A 17,517-nucleotide genomic window follows, 5' to 3' on the forward strand; every position below is an offset into this window, starting at 1 on the left:
TGCTACAAGCTCAAGAGGGTTGCATCCCAAGTAGAAGGAAGTGCGGCAGGAGGGCCAGGAGACCTCCTTGGATGGATAAGGAGCTGCTGAGGAAAATTCAAAGGAAAAAAGAGACTTATAAAAAGTGGAAGCAAGGACAGGTGGCCTGGGAAGAGTACAGGGATGTTGTCCGGGAAGCTAGGGACCAGGTCAGGAAAGCTAAGGCCCAGTCAGAATTAAACATGGCTAGGGATGTTAAGGATAACAGGAAGGAATTCTACAGGTACGTAGCAAACAAAAAACAGACTAGGGACAAAATAGGCCCCCTGAGGAAGCTCTCAGGAGAACTGGCTACACAGGATTTGGAGAAGGCTGAGGTTCTGAATGACTTCTTTGCCTCGGTCTTCACTGGCAAAGGCTCTGACTGCACCACCCAGTTCTTAGAAGGTAGACGCAGGGACTGTGAGAATGAAGGAAGACCTTGGGCCCACTGTAGGAGAGGATCTGGTTCGAGACCATCTTAAAAATCTGAACATGCACAAGTCCGGGGGACCTGATGAAATCCATCCACGGGTCCTGAAGGAGCTGGCAAATGAAGTTGCTAAGCCACTGGCCATCATATTTGAAAAATCATGGCAGTCAGGTGAAGTTCCCGATGACTGGAAAAAGGGAAGTATAACCCCCATTTTCAAGAAGTGGAAAATGGAAGACCCGGGGAATTACAGACCAGTCAGTCTCACCTCTGTGCCTGGTAAAATCTTGGAGCACATTCTCCTGGATGGCATGCTAAGGCACATGAAAAACAACAAGGTGGTTGGTGACAGCCAGCACAGCTTCACTAAGGGGAAATCCTGCCTGACCAATTTGGTGGCCTTCTATGATGGGGCTACAGAATTGATGGATAAGGGTAAAGCAGTTGACGTCATCTACCTGGACTTGTGCAAAGCGTCTGACACTGTCCCACACGACATCCTTCTCTCTAAATTGGAGAGATATCAATTTGATGGATGGACCACTCAGTGGATAAAGAACTGGCTGGACAGCCGCACACAAAGAGTTGTGGTCAATGGCTCAATGACCGGCTGGAGACCAGTAACGAGTGGTGTCCCTCAGGGATCGGTGTTGGGACCGGTCTTGTTTAACATCTTCGTTGTTGACATGGACAGTGGGATTGAGTGCGCCCTCAGCAAGTTTGCCGATAACACCAAGCTGTGTGGTCCGGTTGATATGCTGGAGGGAAGGGATGCCATCCAGAGAGACCTTGACACGCTTGTGAGGTGGGCTGATGCCAACCTTATGAAGTTCAACCACGACTTTTGTTTAACCATGCCAAGTGCAAGGTCCTGCACCTGGGTCGGAGCAATCCCAGGCACAGCTACAGACTGGGCAAAGAAGAGATTCAGAGCAGCCCTGCGGAGAAAGACTTGGGGGTGCTGGTCAATGAGAAAATGAACATGAGCCGGCAGTGTGCGCTCGCAGCCCAGAAAGCCAACCGTATCCTGGGCTGCATCAAAAGGAGTGTGACCAGCAGGTCGAAAGAGGTGATCCTGCCCCTCTACTCTGCTCTCGTGAGACCTCACCTGGAGTATTGTGTGCAGTTCTGGTGTCCTCAACATAAAAAGGATGTGGAACTGCTGGAACAAGTCCAGAGGAGGGCCACGAGGATAATCAGGGGACTGGTGCACCTCCTGTATGAAGACAGGCTGAGAAAGTTGGGGCTGTTCAGCCTGGAGAAGAAAAGGCTGCATGCAGCCTTCCAGTATCTGAAGGGTCCTATAGGGATGCTGGGGAGGGACTCTTCGTCAGGGACTGTAGTGACAGGACAAGGGGTAACGGGTTAAAACTTAAACAGGGGAAGTTTAGATTGGATATAAGGAGGAAGTTCTTTCCTGTTAGGGTGGTGAGGCATTGGAATCGGTTGCCCAGGGAGGTTGTGAATGTTCCGTCCCTGGCAGTGTTCAAGGCCAGGTTGGACGAAGCCTTGTGTGGGATGGTTTAGTGTGAGGTGCCCCTGCCCATGGCAGGGGTGTTGGAACTAGATGATCTTGAGGTCCTTTCCAACCCTAACTATTCTATGATTCGAAGATCGGAGTGAAGCATGCCAAGCCTCCCCTTCCCATATCTCCCGGCTCCAGGGGACCCTTCAGCAATGGGTCAGAACCCCTCATACACCAGCCGGTCTCGGTCCCCCTCTCACCATGACGGCTGCCACCGGCGCCAGTCTCCAGGCAACGGTCGTACTGATCTCGCGAGAGGCGCGCGCCGGCCTGGACACACCCCCTAGCAACGCGGCACTCCGCTTTAGCAACGGCGGCGGGGCCTATTCCAGGCCCGGCCAGCAGGGTCTCCGCGGTGACCGGTCCCTGCACCCCTCCGCGCCCCTAGGCTCAGTGCTGCGCTGCTGCCCCCCGCACCCGCCGCTGTGCCCTCCGCCGCACCCTTGCACGGTCTCCGTGTGCGTGTCCCGGGTGTCCTCCGCACCCCCGATCCCTGCCGTACCTCCTCCTTCGCCTCGTGTCCGCCCCTCCCGGTGTCCCTGGTCCCGGGTGGGCCTGTCCGCGCCCCTCAGCCCCTCAGCCCCCGCCCCGCCCCCGGCACCGCCCCCGCTGTGGCGGGCAGGACCGTGGGGGCTGCGGGATAGCACCTGGCTCGCTTCGCCTCGCACCGGCCTATGGCGGCTCCGGGAGTGATCGGCACCGCAGGTGAGGTAGCTGGTGGGGGCGGGTAACGGACCAGCGCACCCACCACTGCGACCCCGGCGGCTCTGAGCCTGCAGCGGGCGGAAACGGGCCGAGCCCGCGGAGCGAGAGTGCCGGAGTTCACGGGGAGATGTAGGGTCGAGGAAAGAGAGGTGTGCTAAGGGGTGGGTGTGCTAAGGGGTGTGTGTGCAAGAGGAGGTGTAACGGGGGGATGTATGCAGATGCAGGACGGTGCGGGGGACTCTGGGGGGGTTATGTGGGTTGTGTGTGCAAGGAGAGTGCAGAGGTGCATGGGGGGAGTGTGTGCACCCGGGTGCGATGAGCTGGGGGTGCCCATCCGCGGGGGGGGGGGGGGGGGGGGCGGGGGGTCCTCGGGATGGGGACAGGAGGGTGCAGGGAGAGTCTAGGATGGGGCTGTGGGGGTACCCAGGGGACATGGGGGAGCAGTGAGGTGCCAGGCAAGGGTTTGGGGTGCTTGTGGCAGGCCAAGGCATGGGGGGGGGGAGGGGGCCGGGCAGAGCCCCAGTGCAGGTGTGCCAGTGCTGTAGGAGGGGCATGGAGGACTGGAGGGGTGCTTGGGGACAAGGTGGTGGCCGTGCTGGTATTACATGGGGCTGCAGTTGGCCTCTGCATGGTGACACAGGAGGCTCCTGCACACAGCCATCCTTCCCACATGTGCCTTGCACACGGCTGATCCATGGTCTCGGTCCTGGTGGCAGCCCCGGTCATGCCCTCCCAGAGCACTAGACCTTTGGCAGCTGGGTAGTGCCACCGGGACTTGCACTCACCTGGAGCAGGGCTGCCACCGATGGGGTGACCAGAGCCATCTACTGATAGACTCTGCAGTTTGACATGAGTCAGCACAGTGGTGGTAGCAGTGAGGGAGCCCTGATACCGGCCCCACTTCCCCCCAAGGCAGCCAGTGAGCCCAGGCCAGAGTGGGGCAGCATAGCTGGTGTCCCAGTGTGACCATGTAGACAGAGGCCTGCGGGGATTTCTGCAGCAGGGAGCAGCGCCCCGGTGGGTGGGAATAGTGGGAGGGGGGAACACATGCTCCACAGGGTAACACCACCGTGTCACCCACTGAGGCTGGGTGGTGGGGTGGCAGGAGCAGGCAGCCCCTGTGACCCCCTGGGAGCTCTTCCCAGTGTTGAAGTGGGGTGGGGACCCCGTTTTCTGGCTGGAGGGAAGGTGCTGGCAGTGCAGGGTACCTGGTTGGTCCGATTCGGAGAAAACTCCAAGAACAAACTTGCCAACAAAGTTTCAAGTTGACAAACAGGTATTCTTTATTGCGGTGCCGGGAGACACGGGGAATAGCTCCTCCTAATGTGTATCACTGTATTGCTATACAGGCCATCCTTATATAGTCACCGGGCATACATGCATATTCATGAGGCTACGCATGAGTTACATCATTTTCCAGAAAGTTTCCCACGTGCATACAGAAATGTGGTGGTGGTCTTTGAGAGTCGTTTACTTCTTCCAACAATCTTCATAACTTCTGGTAGTCTTTGAAGCACCAGCTTAATTAACATTACAGATATAGCAATTATCCTGTCCTTCTATTTATCAGTTAGTTTAACTGCGCCCATTTTTTTGCAACCTTTTATATATTACCATTAACATCTAAAGTCTTTTTGAAATAATTTCCCGTTTCTACTTGGTGCTTAATTTAATTTCTTTTCCAATCTTCATAATTTATCATAGATGGTTTACAGTACCAGAAGGAACACTGTATCATACCACAAGTAATCGATATTAAAACAAGTAATATTAACATTCCTGCAACCAATTGCCTTAACCAGGAGAGATCAGGTAACTATGAAATTAACTTTTCCCATATTTCTTCAACCCCTCAGGAGGTATCATCCTTGGCCATTTCATGAAATATTTTAGTTTTCCAAATTTCCTCCAGATCTGTTTCAATTCTGCCACTTTGATCTATATAGGAACAGCAACTTTCATTGATTATGGAACAAACCCCTCCTTGTGAAGCCAATAACATGTCTAGAGCCATTCGGTTTTGTAATACCACTTTAGATAGGCTGGTTATCTCTTCTTGTTCCTCTTGGATTATATCAACAGTTTTACTTTCTATTTCCTCTATGGTTGCTGAGATATTTATGATTACCTTCTCTAATTCACTTACTCCCAAAGATGGAATTAGCTATCTCACAAAACTATGAAATGCAGTGTTTCGTTCAGCAATAGGGTTAAACCCTCGCTTAATCCATTTAGCAAAACTTCTAACCCAGGTTCCAGAAGGATATATGTCAATAATAGTGAGATTGGGTATCACAGCACCTAAAGTGCATGCCCCCTTCAAGTTGGGGGGTAGGGTCTTATAAGCATTTTCTCCACATAACCAATACCATCCTTTCCGTTCAGGAATGGGCCACCACTGAACCACAATACCATCTATATTAATAGTGTGATTGCAATTTGAATAGTGACTTACACCTGTGGCATTTAAACAGACAATCTCATACTCTGGTTCCTGGTGTAATACATCTTTGTGTGCAGGTATAATAGTTATTACCTGGATTAGGATTAACTATCCCAAATTTTAACCTTTCCCTCAGATGTAGATCGCTAGTGTTCACCCACAAATTTGTCCATGAGATAGTGCTGGAAATTGGAATGCCAATTAATGGAAGGTCCTGATCTTCTCCTGATTTAGGCAACTGTGCACACACCCAACAGTCACTACAATTAACAACTTTAGTAACATTCTGCATTAATTTCAGGTATAAGTTCTGGTCCCAAGCTGGTACGCCAATTATCATGTAAGTCCAAATTATGACTGACGCAATTTCATATGTAAGGGTCCTGAAGGTTTGATCTGCCATGTCTTCTCTGGTTCTGGTGCTTTCTTTATTCTTGAATAATGTATACAAGCAGGTTGTTCCTTTATCTTCACTGCTGTAAAGGTGGTCAGTAATATCTGGTACGGTCTGCTCCACTTCTCCTGTAGAGGATCTCCTGAAAAATTCTTAACATAAACCCAGTCTCCAGATCTAAAAGGGTGAGTCGGATAATCCACGCCTCTCACTCTTGTCCCTAATATTCTCTTATTTCTTCTAATTGTTTTCCTCTTATTTCGACTGAGGTTTAGTTCAAATTCTTAATAGAGCCAGTGGTAAGGCTTGGTACCAATATTAATTCATTTCCTGAAATGTTTTACCAGTCTGTTGTTTAATCAGATGGTTCATTTTTTCTACTTGCCCACTGGCCCAAGGCATGTATGGAACATGTAGTTGCAAATCAATTTCTAATTTTTTGCTAATTTCTTGTAACTATTTTGCGCTGAACTGCAAGCCTCGGTCGGAAGAAATTGCCGCTAGTACCCCAAAACAAGGTATTATATCGTTTAACAGTGTTCCAATTACTTGTCTTGCATTATTTATTCTACAAGGGAATGCTTCTGGCCACCTGAAAAAGTATTGGTTAACACCAGCAAATATTGGTAACCTCCTTTTCTTGGTAATTCAGAAAAATTTATTTGCCAGTGCTGTTCCGGATAACTTCCTCCCCAGTTGTCCCAATTTCATTTTTATTTTCAATTTTAGGATTATTCTTAAGACATAGCTGACATTGTTTAGTCACCAATTGAACTATGGTGTATAGATTCCTTCCTACAATTTGTTTGTCTAAATATTTATACAAAGAGTTGCTACCCCAATGAGTTTTATTATGCTCCTCCTGAACTAGCATCCAGAGTTGATTATAGGGAATTACAATTTGCCCATCAGGTATCTGAACCCAACCTTCTTTGTTTTCCTGTCCTTTGAGATCTTCAATCAATTTTCTATCCTCTTTTGAATACCTAGGTTTAGATTTCTCAGTTGTTAGTTTGCCGTCAGGGATTAAGGGAATGATTTTAGATTGTTCAGCTGCTCGTTTGGCTTCAAAATCGGCCAAATTATTTCCAATTTCCTGATCTAAGTCACCTTGATGTCCTTTACAGTACATAATAGCTACTTCTTCAGGTAGCTGAACAGCTTCCAGTAGCTGTAGAATTTCTGTAGCTGTTCCGTTTCCCCCGGGTGTTCAAAAGTCCTCGTACTTTCCAGATGGCACCATGTGCATGGACCACACAAAATGCGTATTTAGAATCAGTCCAAATATTTATCCTTTTGTCCTTAGCCAATTCCAGGGCTCTTGTTCAGCATGTTCCAGAGGTTTCTTTCAAATCTGGTCGGCTTGAATATACAGTCTCTATAGTGGCCAAGCAGTTGTGTGTTAGTAGTTCTGAGTATCGTTCCTGCAAAAGGATGCTGGATTCACAACATTAGTGACCACAATTTCTATATTATCGTGTTTCACAAGGGTGGCCTGGTATTTTAAAAAACATGAAGGAGATAACCAGTGGACTACTTTCTGTTCCAGGACTGCTGATACAACATGGGACACTAGTACAGTAATCTTCTGTCCCAAGGTAAATTTGTGATCCTCTTCAATATTCATGACAGTTGCCGCCATAGCCCTTAGGCATCTGGGCCATCCTTTGCTCACTTCATCCAGCTGTTTTGAAAAACACGCCACTGCCCTTCTGCAGGGTCCTAGTTTCTGAGCAAGGACCCCCAAAGCTATTCCCTGTTCTTCATAGGAATATAGCCAAAAGGATTTAGTCACATCCAGAAGTCACAGAGCTGCAGCTCTCATTAGCTCTGTTTTTAAATTTCTAAAAGCCCCCCTCTGCTGAATCAGTCCATTCCAAGGAGAGAGGGTTTTCTTTTAACAGTTCATATAGTGGTCTTACCAAAACACCATAATCATGCATCCAAAGCTTGCATCATCCAGTTATTCCCAGGAACGTCCAGAGCTCCTTGATGGTTGATGGTCATGGAGTTTGACAGATGGCTTCTTTTCTAGTGGTTCCAAGTTCTCTCTGTCCTCCTGTTATTTCATATCTTAGGTAGGAAACTTGGGTTTGAATTCGTTGGGCCTTGTCTGGATACCTGATAACCATTCAGTCCCAGAAAATTAAATAATCCCACCATTCACTGGACATATTCTTCCTTTGTTTCTGTGGCAATTAATAGGTCATCCACATATTGTTAGAGTCCCCATCTGAGTGGGTGGTTTCCATTATTTTAGTTCCAGTGCTAACTGATTTCCAAAAATTGCTGGACTGTTTTTAAACCCTTGAGGTAATACTGTCCAAGTTAATTGGGGTTTCTGCACTGTGTCAGGATTTTCCCATTCAAAAGCAAATAAATTCTGGTTTTCTTTGGCCAATGGTAAGCAAAAGAAAGAGTCCTTTAAATCCAAGAAGGCAAACCATTTCTGATTATTATTCAATTTAGTCAATGAGGTATACAGATTAGCTACTACTAGATGAATATCCTCTGCAAATTTGTTGATTGCTCTGATATCTTGAACCAATCTGCAACTTTATTTCTATACTGGCAAGATAGGAGTATTATATTCCAATTCACATTCAATTAATAATTATATTTTAAAAATTATCAATGATTTTTAATTCCCTTTCCCTGCAACTTTAGGGGATATTGTTTTATTCTAATTGGGCAGGCCCCCCCCCCTTTTATTTCTATTTTAACAGTAGAAATAGTAGTTTTTCACCTTACCTGTAACTTCAGATGCCCATACTCCCAGATATACCTGATTAAGGATTTCTTCTATTTCAGGGAGGTCCTCCTGTTCGCTTTTCTGTTGAATTAAAGATAAACTCAAAACTGCAATTAATTGATCATTTTTAACTCTTAATTCCATTTTGCCTTCTTTACATGTTGCTTCTTGCCCTAATAAAGATTTGGGAGACTTTGGCATGCATAAAAAATTATGCATTCCTATTTGTTTTCCCAATTTGTACTTTAAGGGTTTCAGAAAGAATGCCTCTTTTCTTTTTCTTGCCTTTTTTTTTTCCTTGGTGGCCAGTAGCACCCATATCTGTAACAAATTATTTTCCCCCTGATTTAACGCCGAATAAGTTGCTCCTGTATCAACTAAAATTCCACTTTATTTCCTCTAGTCCCTAGTTTTGATTTAACCAGTGGATCTGCTAGGGTAGATTCCCCAGGTCCCTGTCAGTCTAGTTCCAATTCAGTCACTGGAGCCACCCCATGGCACTTTCCCCAGGGCAGTCTCACTTCCAACATCCAAACTCCCCACAGCACGCACACCGATTCGGTCCCACAGGAGAAGAACCCACTCCCCCACCTCTGCCTGACATCCCTCCATCTCTGCTTCCCCAGCACTCATCCCATGCTCAAACACAGGAGCTGCCTGAGCTCCCCTCCTTTCCCCCTTGGTTTTCTTTAACTTTAAACATCTTTCCCCAACATCACAAGCTGAACAACATCTCTCCATCTTAGCTTTCAGTTTTTCCCTGTCCTTTTCCAAAGCCAAAATTAAGGGATCTGGCGGAGCTATATTAATTTCGCATTCAGAAACCACCCAGATTGGTAGATGGAAAGTGAAAAACATGTCTGCATACATTACTTCATCCCATTCTCCTTGCCACCTCAAAAACAACATTAATTGTAACAATGTATCATAGTTTGAAGTTTAATTTTTAGACCATTTTTCCTGATCTTCCAAACTATACAAAGGCCACCATTGGTTACTATTTTATCAACGTTTTCTCATTTACCTAGCCCCCAGGAAACTCTCCCTGTTCTTTCCAATGTGCCAAAATGCGGCCTAAAGGACTCCTCTTCAAGATCTCTCCACTCTGCTGATTTCCCATTATCGATCTCACATTCACACACATGGGATCCCACAGACACACTCCACACAGTTACAACACTTGAAACAGAAACAGAGACTAAAATTCTATCAAAGAAACAACAATTAATAACAGTTATAACAGCCTGTCACCAAGACCAAAATCATCACTATAACAAGCCACAAAGTCGAATACGAACAAGATCCAAAACCATTTCCACAAGGCTCCCCCTGCGTCTTGTAGGACCCAAACCACAAGATGCCCCGTTTCCTGTGGGTGTATACCAAACAGATGCTAGCAGCCGTTTATACACCTTTACCCACGAGATTTCCTATCTCGATTTACGGAAGGCTTCCAAACCTTCTGTACACTTACCAAACCAACTTACCAAACCAAGATGCCCCCTGCATCTTACAGACTATACAAATGAAAAGAATACCTTTTATGAAGATGGTCCTTGTCTGCTCCTGCAGTGATCCGAATGGGTCGAGGGGTCCCTCTGGGAAAATCTCCCAAGGGCCCTAGGGAGCCCTGTCCTCAGTGGGTCCTGCAGCCGAGCTGAGCAGGTCCCATCTGGGGTGCCAAATTGATTCAGAGAAAATTCCAGGAGAAAACTCGCCAACAAACTTTCATGTTGACAAGCAGGTATTCTTTATTGCGGTGTCGGGAGACACGGGGAATAGCTCCTCCTAACGTGTATCACTGTATTGCTATACAGGCCATCCTTATATAGTCACTGGAAATACATACATATTCATAAGGCTACGCATGAATTACATCATTACAGAAAGTTCCCTGCTTGCATACAAAAATGTGGTGGTGGTCTCTGAGGGTCGTTTACTTCTTCCAACAATCTTCATAACTTCTGGCAGTCTTTGAAGCACCAGCTTAATTAACATACATAGCAATCATCCTGTCCTTCTACTTATCAGTTTGTTTAACTGCTCCCATCCTGAACATCTGCTAGTCCCTGATACTCCCCAGTAGATGTTTACACCAGCTTAATGGGTTCATTAACACCACAAACATAGCAATTATCCTGTCCTACCTATCAGTTAGTTTAACTGCTAGTCCCAGACACTCCCCATCCCCAGGTCCTGTTTTTCTATTCTGTTTTTCTTACACTTTTTGTACTAAGGTCTTAAGGACCTAAAACTATGTCAACTACCTTCAAGCACCTCAGTTATTTTCCATTACAAAGCCATCCAACTTGACTTTACTTAGAACTGATTACATTTTATGCTTTTGTGCCTCCTTGTCTCAGGTCCCACCTCATGGGGTCGGGATGCGGCAGAGCCAGTGTCAAGGTGCAAGCATCCTGCAGCTCTGTGTGCCAGGAACAGAATCCAAATGCCCCCATAACATCCCTTTCCCCATCCCAGGTCCTTTGGATTGGGGGCATTTCTGTCCCCTGCCCCGCTGTCTCCATCCTGGGGGGACAAGGAGGTACCTAGACCACAGTGAGTCTGTCCCTGTGCTGGCTCACCTGGCAGCGCAGCGATGGTAGGGCCCGGTGGCACATGGTGCCGGGGCTCAGCTGGTTCCTGCTCCATCACTGACCTCAGATGGGCTGGGGGACTGGGTGTTGCTCCAGTGGGGACACGAGGTATCCTGACATCATTGGTGTCCCTCAGTGTGCCACCACCACTGGCAGACAAGCTACCTTTTGCATGGGCTCCATCACAGGCCATGCTTTTGTCTGACACAAAGGGGCTGCACGGGGCAGGGGGTGTGGGGCTGCAGCTTCCAGCACAAGACCCTGGGCAGTTCTGCCCATCCCACCAGGCCCTCCCGGGGGTCTTGCTGCCCTCTCAGCAAGACTGCCCATGGGGGCTGGTGGGGCCCTGGGATGAAGCTGCTGTCACCAACATGGCATGTGCTGGTATCGCAGAGCTTGGCAAGGAGATGCTGGTCCCGGCGCACCCGGTGGGGACCCCCACCCATGGGCCAACCCAGCAGCCCCCCGGAGTCCCTGTTGAGGAGCAGGGTGGCATTCCCATCCCTGGCCTGCTGCAGGTCACCGAGTGCAGACGTGAGTACAGCCCTGCCTGTCCCCTGCCATACTCTGACTGCCCCCATGGTCTCCCACCAGCCCCTGAGGTCCCCTGCCAGCCTGTGCCTGCCTCTGAGGTCCCTTGCCAGCCTCTGGGATCCCCTGCCTGCTTTTAGTATCTCCTGCCAGCTCCTGGGGTCCCCTGCCTGCCCTCAGCATCCCTTGCCTACCCCAGTCGGTCATCTTCCCCCACCGACCCCCTTATCTTCCCTGAGCACCAGCCCCCCCGACTCCTTCGGGTGCCCCCCCAGCGCCCCCCGCCCCTCTCCGTGGCGCCGGGCTGAGCAGCGGGCGGGTCCCGGAGCGCAGCCGCCGTCCACAGAGCCGCTGAGCAGCGTCTCCTCGTTGGAGGTGCACTTCGACCTGCTGGACCTGAGTGAGCTGACCGACATGTCGGACCAGGAGCTGGCCGAGGTCTTCGCCGACTCCGACGAGGAGAACACGGCCAGGGAAGCCCCCGGCGGTGAGCAAGGGACCGGTCCCGGTCCCAACCCCCCCAGTCCGTCGACCCTGATCCACCTGTCTGTCCCGCAGGGTTGCAACCGCAGGCGGTGCCGCGGGCCGGGTACCTGCGCTCTCCCTCCTGGACCCGGGCGCGGGAGCAGGGCCGGGAGAAGAAGCATCTCAGCGACCCGGAGCTGCCGCCGGGACCTTCAGATGCCTTTCTGCCCACTGATCGGCCGCGGGATCCCTAGGAGCGGTACCGGCCACTTCCTTCCGGCACCACTGGAGCCTGCCCTGGGGACTGGCACCGCGGGTCGGCCGCGGTGAGAGGCGACCCGCAGCTCCGCTGGGGGAGCCAGTGGACCAGAGCCTGCACACCCCACCCCACCCCCGGAGCTGCCCGCAGCCTAGCATGGCCGATGCCTGCCCGGTTCTCATGTAGCAGTGCTGTGTTCCAGTAAAACCGAGCGACCCACCACCGCCGCGCCTCTGTCCGTCTCCATCGCCGCTGGGGAGGGACACAGGGCTCCCCTCGGGCCCGGGAGCGCCGGGAGGGCGCAGAACCGGCCCGGTGAGGGGGGAGAAAAGGGAGACCGGCTAGTACAGGTGCAGCGCTGCTTTGGCCCCCGCCGACGGCAGTGCGGGATGGACACGACACTGGAGTCCCAGTCTCACTGCGCCAAAGCAGGGACACGAGTGATGGGTTGCACAGAGGCTCATTAATGCTACAGGAAACCCGGTGGGGGAACCGGGTGTTGGTCCCCAGACTCAGTGTTATTCCAGTAGTGCATGTGTGTGGAAGGGAGGTTTCCCCCAGCTCCCACCACCCTGCCCAGCCCGCAGGAGATCAGCTCGGGTCTGTCCTGGTGCAGCTGTGGCTCCAGCTCAGCCGGTAACACGGACCCATGCCACACGGGTGCGGGCAGCAGGGTATGGTACTCCTGCCCTGGCTGCACCCACCCCCTGGGCTCCAGGCATGGCCGCTGCAGGTGGCATCAGTGTAGGGACAGAAGGAGCTGCTGTGGGTCATTAACGGGATCCCAGTCCCCCTCACCCCGGGGCTCACCCAGTTCCCAGGGAGCAGCTGGGGTCTGGCAGCAACCCCCCCCCCCATCCCATCTCATCCCTCAGGGCCCCATGGACAGAGGGTCCAGCAGGAGTCAAGAGTCACCCTGGTCCCAGGGCACCATGGGGTGGCTGTGAGGCCCGCCCTCTCCCCCCCCCATCAGGGCTCTGCCTCTATGCTGGAGTCCTGAAAGAGGGTCTGCTTGTGCAGGCTATGGAGTTGTAGTAGCAGTCCCTGGAGGGAGGGAACAGCACTGATCACCCCCACACTGGCCCTTGCGTGTCCCTCCCCCAGTGTAGCCATCCTGGTACGTGCCATACCTGTGGAAGATGGTGGAACAGTCGGTACAGACTGAGGTGTGGCTGATGAAGGGGAAGAGGACATTGCCCTCCTTACAGAGCTCACAGATTAAGCCTTTCACCTGGCAGCACTGGGGCAGGAGCAAGCAGAGGGTCCCAAAGATGCACTGAGGGGACCCTGCCAGCCCCTCCATGGTGCTGACCCCATGGAAGCAGTTCTGTGGGTCTGCCCCATGGCACCAGCTCACCTCACAGTCTAACTTGATGTGCTTGGCAAAGAGGGTGTGGATCTCAGTGAGGGAGCAGCTCAGGTGCCCAGCCTCAGCATCAATCAGGTCCTGCAGTGAGTATATCTCTCATTCTCCACAAAGTGCTGCTGGTCCTGCAGCCAGACAGCCTGCCACTGCTGTGCCTGTCACCCCTGTGCCCATCACTGCTACATCAGGCCCTGGACCCCCAACTCAGTCCTGTCCCCCAGGCTTGATCTGCAGCAGCAGCTGTGACTCCATCACCTCCTTGCAGGTGATAAAGTAGGGCTTCATGAGCAGGATGTCCTGGTGCAGCTTCTATGGGGGGATAGGGCAAGATGGAATGGGACCAAGACATAAAAGGGCAGTGGCAGGGGTAGGATGGAGACAGGTACAGGGATGAGATGGATATGGTGTGGGAATGGGACAGGATGAGAATGAAGATAGGGATATGATGGGGACAAGTCAAGCTGGGTCAAATTCAGCCCTGTAGCAGTTTGGTCACCCTCTTCCCTGACCCCCACTCCTGCCCTGCTCCCCCTTTGTGGGACCCAGTGGGTGCTGCCAGGGTCCCCCTCTCCCTCCTGTTCACCTCATGCTCCATCTGCTGTGCTGCCTGCAGTTGCCCACCCTGCCCAGCTCCATCCCTGCAGGATGGGATCCCCCCTGTGCCTGCACCCTCCAGCACTCACCTGGGTCTCCACCAGCTCTTCCACACAGTTGAAGAGCAGTGGGTTGATCTCCTGCAGCTTCAGCACAGGCCAGGACACCATCAGCATCAGGTACCACATGCTGCAGCGTGACACCTGCCTGCCTGTGGCCACCGTCACCCCATAGCCACTGGGCCCCATTGCCAGGGACACAGCCCTGGGGATATGGCCCCCCCAAGTGACCTTTACCCAGGGACATGGCCTCCAGCCCATTCCTGGGGCAGATGCTGAGCTGGTACTCAGCCTGATGGCTGACCTTGGCCTGCATGTGGGCCTTGGTCACCAGCAGCAGGCACTTGCTGTGGCACTGGTAGTAGCAGCCTGGGGGGGGGGGGGGGCATAGATGTCTGTCAGCGTGGGGATGTGGGATGGGTGTGTGGGAGGTCCCAGGGGTCCCAGCCCCACCTGTGCAGGTGTACCAGGTCTGGATGAGGCCCCAGATGATGATGCTGTATTTGTCACACATCTGCTTCACACTCTTGCTCTTTTCCTTGTAGAAGCAATGTTCTAGCACCACCCGGATGTTGGGCTCAGCCTTACCAGGATCCTGCAGAGGTGGAGGGGGATGTGTCAGTGTGTGTGTTCCCCACCATGGAAACCCCCCTGGGCCCTGGTCCCAGCCCAACCTTCAGCTCCTGCAGCTTGAGGCAGAGGTGGATGAGCCGCACCACCAAGTCCTTCTGCCACTCTGAATGTTTGGGCAACACCAGGATTGCTTGCTTGCACTCCTCAATGGCCTAGCACAGCTGCTGCACATCCGACGCCAGGATCAGACCCTGAGGCACCGGGAGGAGAGGGGAGGGAGAGGGGAGAAGAGGAGAGGGTAAGCCGACAACCCCCAACCCCCCACCCCACTCACCACGGGGTGGGAGAAACAGTCCTTGGCCAGGCCCAGGCCCGGGGCGCTTTCAGGGTCCCCCCGGGAACGGGTCCAGCCGCCGGCCTGCAACGGGGCGAAGTGCCGGGGGTTCCGGTGCTAGGGGCTGTGCGGGGGGTGTCAGCACCCACCCGGGTCCGGGTCACCCCCGTCGGGCCGCTCCTGCGGTGGCGGCTTGGGGTCCTTGTCGAAGGGGTTGAGGTGTACCTGGTGGAAGCGGGAGAGCCGCTCATCGTACGCTATCGCCATCTGCCCTGCGGGACGGGGACGAGGCCGCAGCCCCGTGAACAAACCCGCTCCCACGCCGCTGGCCTCCACCCTGCCCCGCTCAGCCCACGGCCGCTCCTATCCCGACTCCGTGCAACCCTAATCCGCCCCGTAGAGCCCCCTGTACCGGTACCAGCTCCAGACCCCGCACCGCTCACCGCCGCACTGCCGTCCCCTGCCGGCCGGCGTATGACATCACGCCAGAGCGGGGCCGCACAGTGGTGGTGGGGAGAGACCCACGGGAACGGCCTCATAACCCAGATCTGCATAGGCCCAGAGTCACCGGTCCCTACAGCCCCAGCCCCATAGCTCCCACCCCTCCCCTCTGCCCCCACAGCACAGACCCTTTTCCCACAGGGACTCCTGGAGGGCTGCAGCCCCATGGCAGCACATCCCAGACCCCTACTCCAGCTTCAGCCCAGCACCTAAGCTGGAGCAAGGGGGCTTAGCACTGTTTGGGTGTGCCCTGGATCCCCCAACCCCGGGCACAGGCTCAGCTCCAGCCCTGGGGCAGCACACTGGAGTTTGTGCCCCCACCTCAGTTTCGGGGGACAAAGGGCCAGTGCTGCCCTGACCAAGGAGAGGCAGCCACTCCGCCCCCCCGCACCCCCCTCTTCCCCCACCCCCCAGCATGGAGAAGGATGACAGTGGAGACAAAGGCACAGCCAGGCAAGGTATCTGCACCCCCAACCCCAGATCTGTGGGGCAGGAGGGCATGGGGCACCACACACCCAGCAGGACTCTAGCCAGGGATGTTAAGGATAACAGGAAGGGATTCTACAAGTACGTAGCAAACAAAAAACAGACTAGGGACAAAATAGGCCCCCTGAGGAAGCTCTCAGGAGAACTGGCTACACAGGATTTGGAGAAGGCTGAGGTTCTGAATGACTTCTTTGCCTCGGTCTTCACTGGCAAAGGCTCTGACTGCACCACCCAGTTCTTAGAAGGTAGGCGCAGGGACTGTGAGAATGAAGACCTTGGGCCCACAGTAGGAGAGGATCTGGTTCGAGACCATCTTAAAAATCTGAACGTGCACAAGTCCGGGGGACCTGATGGAATCCATCCACGGGTCCTGAAGGAGCTGGCAAATGAAGTTGCTAAGCCACTGGCCATCATATTTGAAAAATCATGGCAGTCAGGTGAAGTTCCCGACGACTGGAAAAAGGGAAGTATAACCCCCATTTTCAAGATGGGGAAAATGGAAGACCCGGGGAATTACAGACCAGTCAGTCTCACCTCTGTGCCTGGTAAAATCTTGGAGCACATTCTCCTGGATGGCATGCTAAGGCACATGAAAAACAACAAGGTGGTTGGTGACAGCCAGCATGGCTTCACTAAGGGGAAATCCTGCCTGACCAATTTGGTGGCCTTCTATGATGGGGCTATAGAATTGATGGATAAGGGTAAAGCGGTTGATGTCATCTACCTGGACTTGTGCAAAGCATTTGACACTGTCCCACACCACATCCTTCTCTCTAAATTGGAGAGATATCAATTTGATGGATGGACCACTCAGTAGATAAAGAACTGGCTGGATGGCCGCACACAAAGAGTTGTGCTCAATGGTTCAATGTCCGGCTGGAGACCCGTAACGAGTGGTGTCCCTCAGGGATCGGTGTCGGGACCGGTCTTGTTTAACATCTTCGTTGTTGACATGGACAGTGGGATTGAGTGCGCCCTCAGCAAGTTTGCCGATGACACCAAGCTGTGTGGTCCGGTTGATATGCTGGAGGGAAGGGATGCCATCCAGAGGGACCTTGACATGCTTGTGAGGTGGGCTGATGCCAACCTTATGAAGTTCAACCACAACAAGTGCAAGGTCGTACACCTGGGTCGGAGCAATCCCAGGCACAGCTACAGACTGGGCAAAGAAGAGATTCAGAGCAGCCCTGCAGAGAAGGACTTAGGGGTGCTGGTCAATGAGAAAATGAACATGAGCCGGCAGTGTGTGCTCGCAGCCCAGAAAGCCAACCGTATCCTGGGCTGCATCAAAAGGAGCGTGACCAGCAGGTCGAAGGAGGTGATCCTGCCCCTCTACTCTGCTCTTGTGAGACCTCACCTGGAGTATTGTGTGCAGTTCTGGTGTCCTCAACATAAAAAGGACATGGAACTGTTGGAACAAGTCCAGAGGAGGGCCACGAGGATGATCAGGGGACTGGAGCACCTCCTGTATGAAGACAGGCT

At 52.5% G+C, this 17,517-nt stretch overlaps 1 protein-coding gene and 1 pseudogene across 9 annotated transcripts; one reads left to right on the forward strand and one right to left on the reverse strand.

Moving 5' to 3' along the window:
• Nucleotides 1–2,289: 2,289 nt before the first annotated feature.
• Nucleotides 2,290–12,346, forward strand: LOC136004351 (dysbindin domain-containing protein 1-like). 9 transcript variants are annotated; one of them, XM_065660806.1, is made up of 5 exons: nt 2,290–2,681; nt 5,426–5,464; nt 7,068–7,116; nt 11,261–11,885; nt 11,957–12,346. In XM_065660806.1, coding segments are annotated over exons 2-5 (837 nt in total). In that variant the 5' UTR covers nt 2,290–2,681; nt 5,426–5,462; the 3' UTR covers nt 12,118–12,346. The 9 variants fall into 9 exon arrangements, with proteins under 9 accessions (XP_065516878.1, XP_065516881.1, XP_065516886.1 ...); XM_065660809.1 differs by lacking the exon at nt 7,068–7,116 and having other exon boundaries at nt 10,752–11,401; nt 11,745–11,885; XM_065660814.1 differs by lacking the exon at nt 7,068–7,116 and having other exon boundaries at nt 11,261–11,401; nt 11,745–11,885.
• Nucleotides 12,347–13,091: 745 nt separating this feature from the next.
• LOC136004441 (differentially expressed in FDCP 8 homolog) lies at nt 13,092–15,315 on the reverse strand (annotated as a pseudogene).
• Nucleotides 15,316–17,517: the final 2,202 nt, after the last annotated feature.

The sequence above is a fragment of the Lathamus discolor genome, chromosome W (genome assembly GCF_037157495.1).
Source record: "Lathamus discolor isolate bLatDis1 chromosome W, bLatDis1.hap1, whole genome shotgun sequence".
In the NCBI taxonomy this organism is placed as follows: domain Eukaryota; kingdom Metazoa; phylum Chordata; class Aves; order Psittaciformes; family Psittacidae; genus Lathamus; species Lathamus discolor.

What these genes read in the sequence shown, in the direction of transcription:
- LOC136004351 (XM_065660806.1), top strand. An exon ending in CAGTAATCTTCTGTCCCAAG is followed by an intron (nt 7,117 to 11,260) that starts GTAAATTTGTGA and finishes CTGGTATCGCAG; the next exon opens with AGCTTGGCAAGGAGATGCTG. An exon ending in GGCCAGGGAAGCCCCCGGCG is followed by an intron (nt 11,886 to 11,956) that starts GTGAGCAAGGGA and finishes TCTGTCCCGCAG; the next exon opens with GGTTGCAACCGCAGGCGGTG.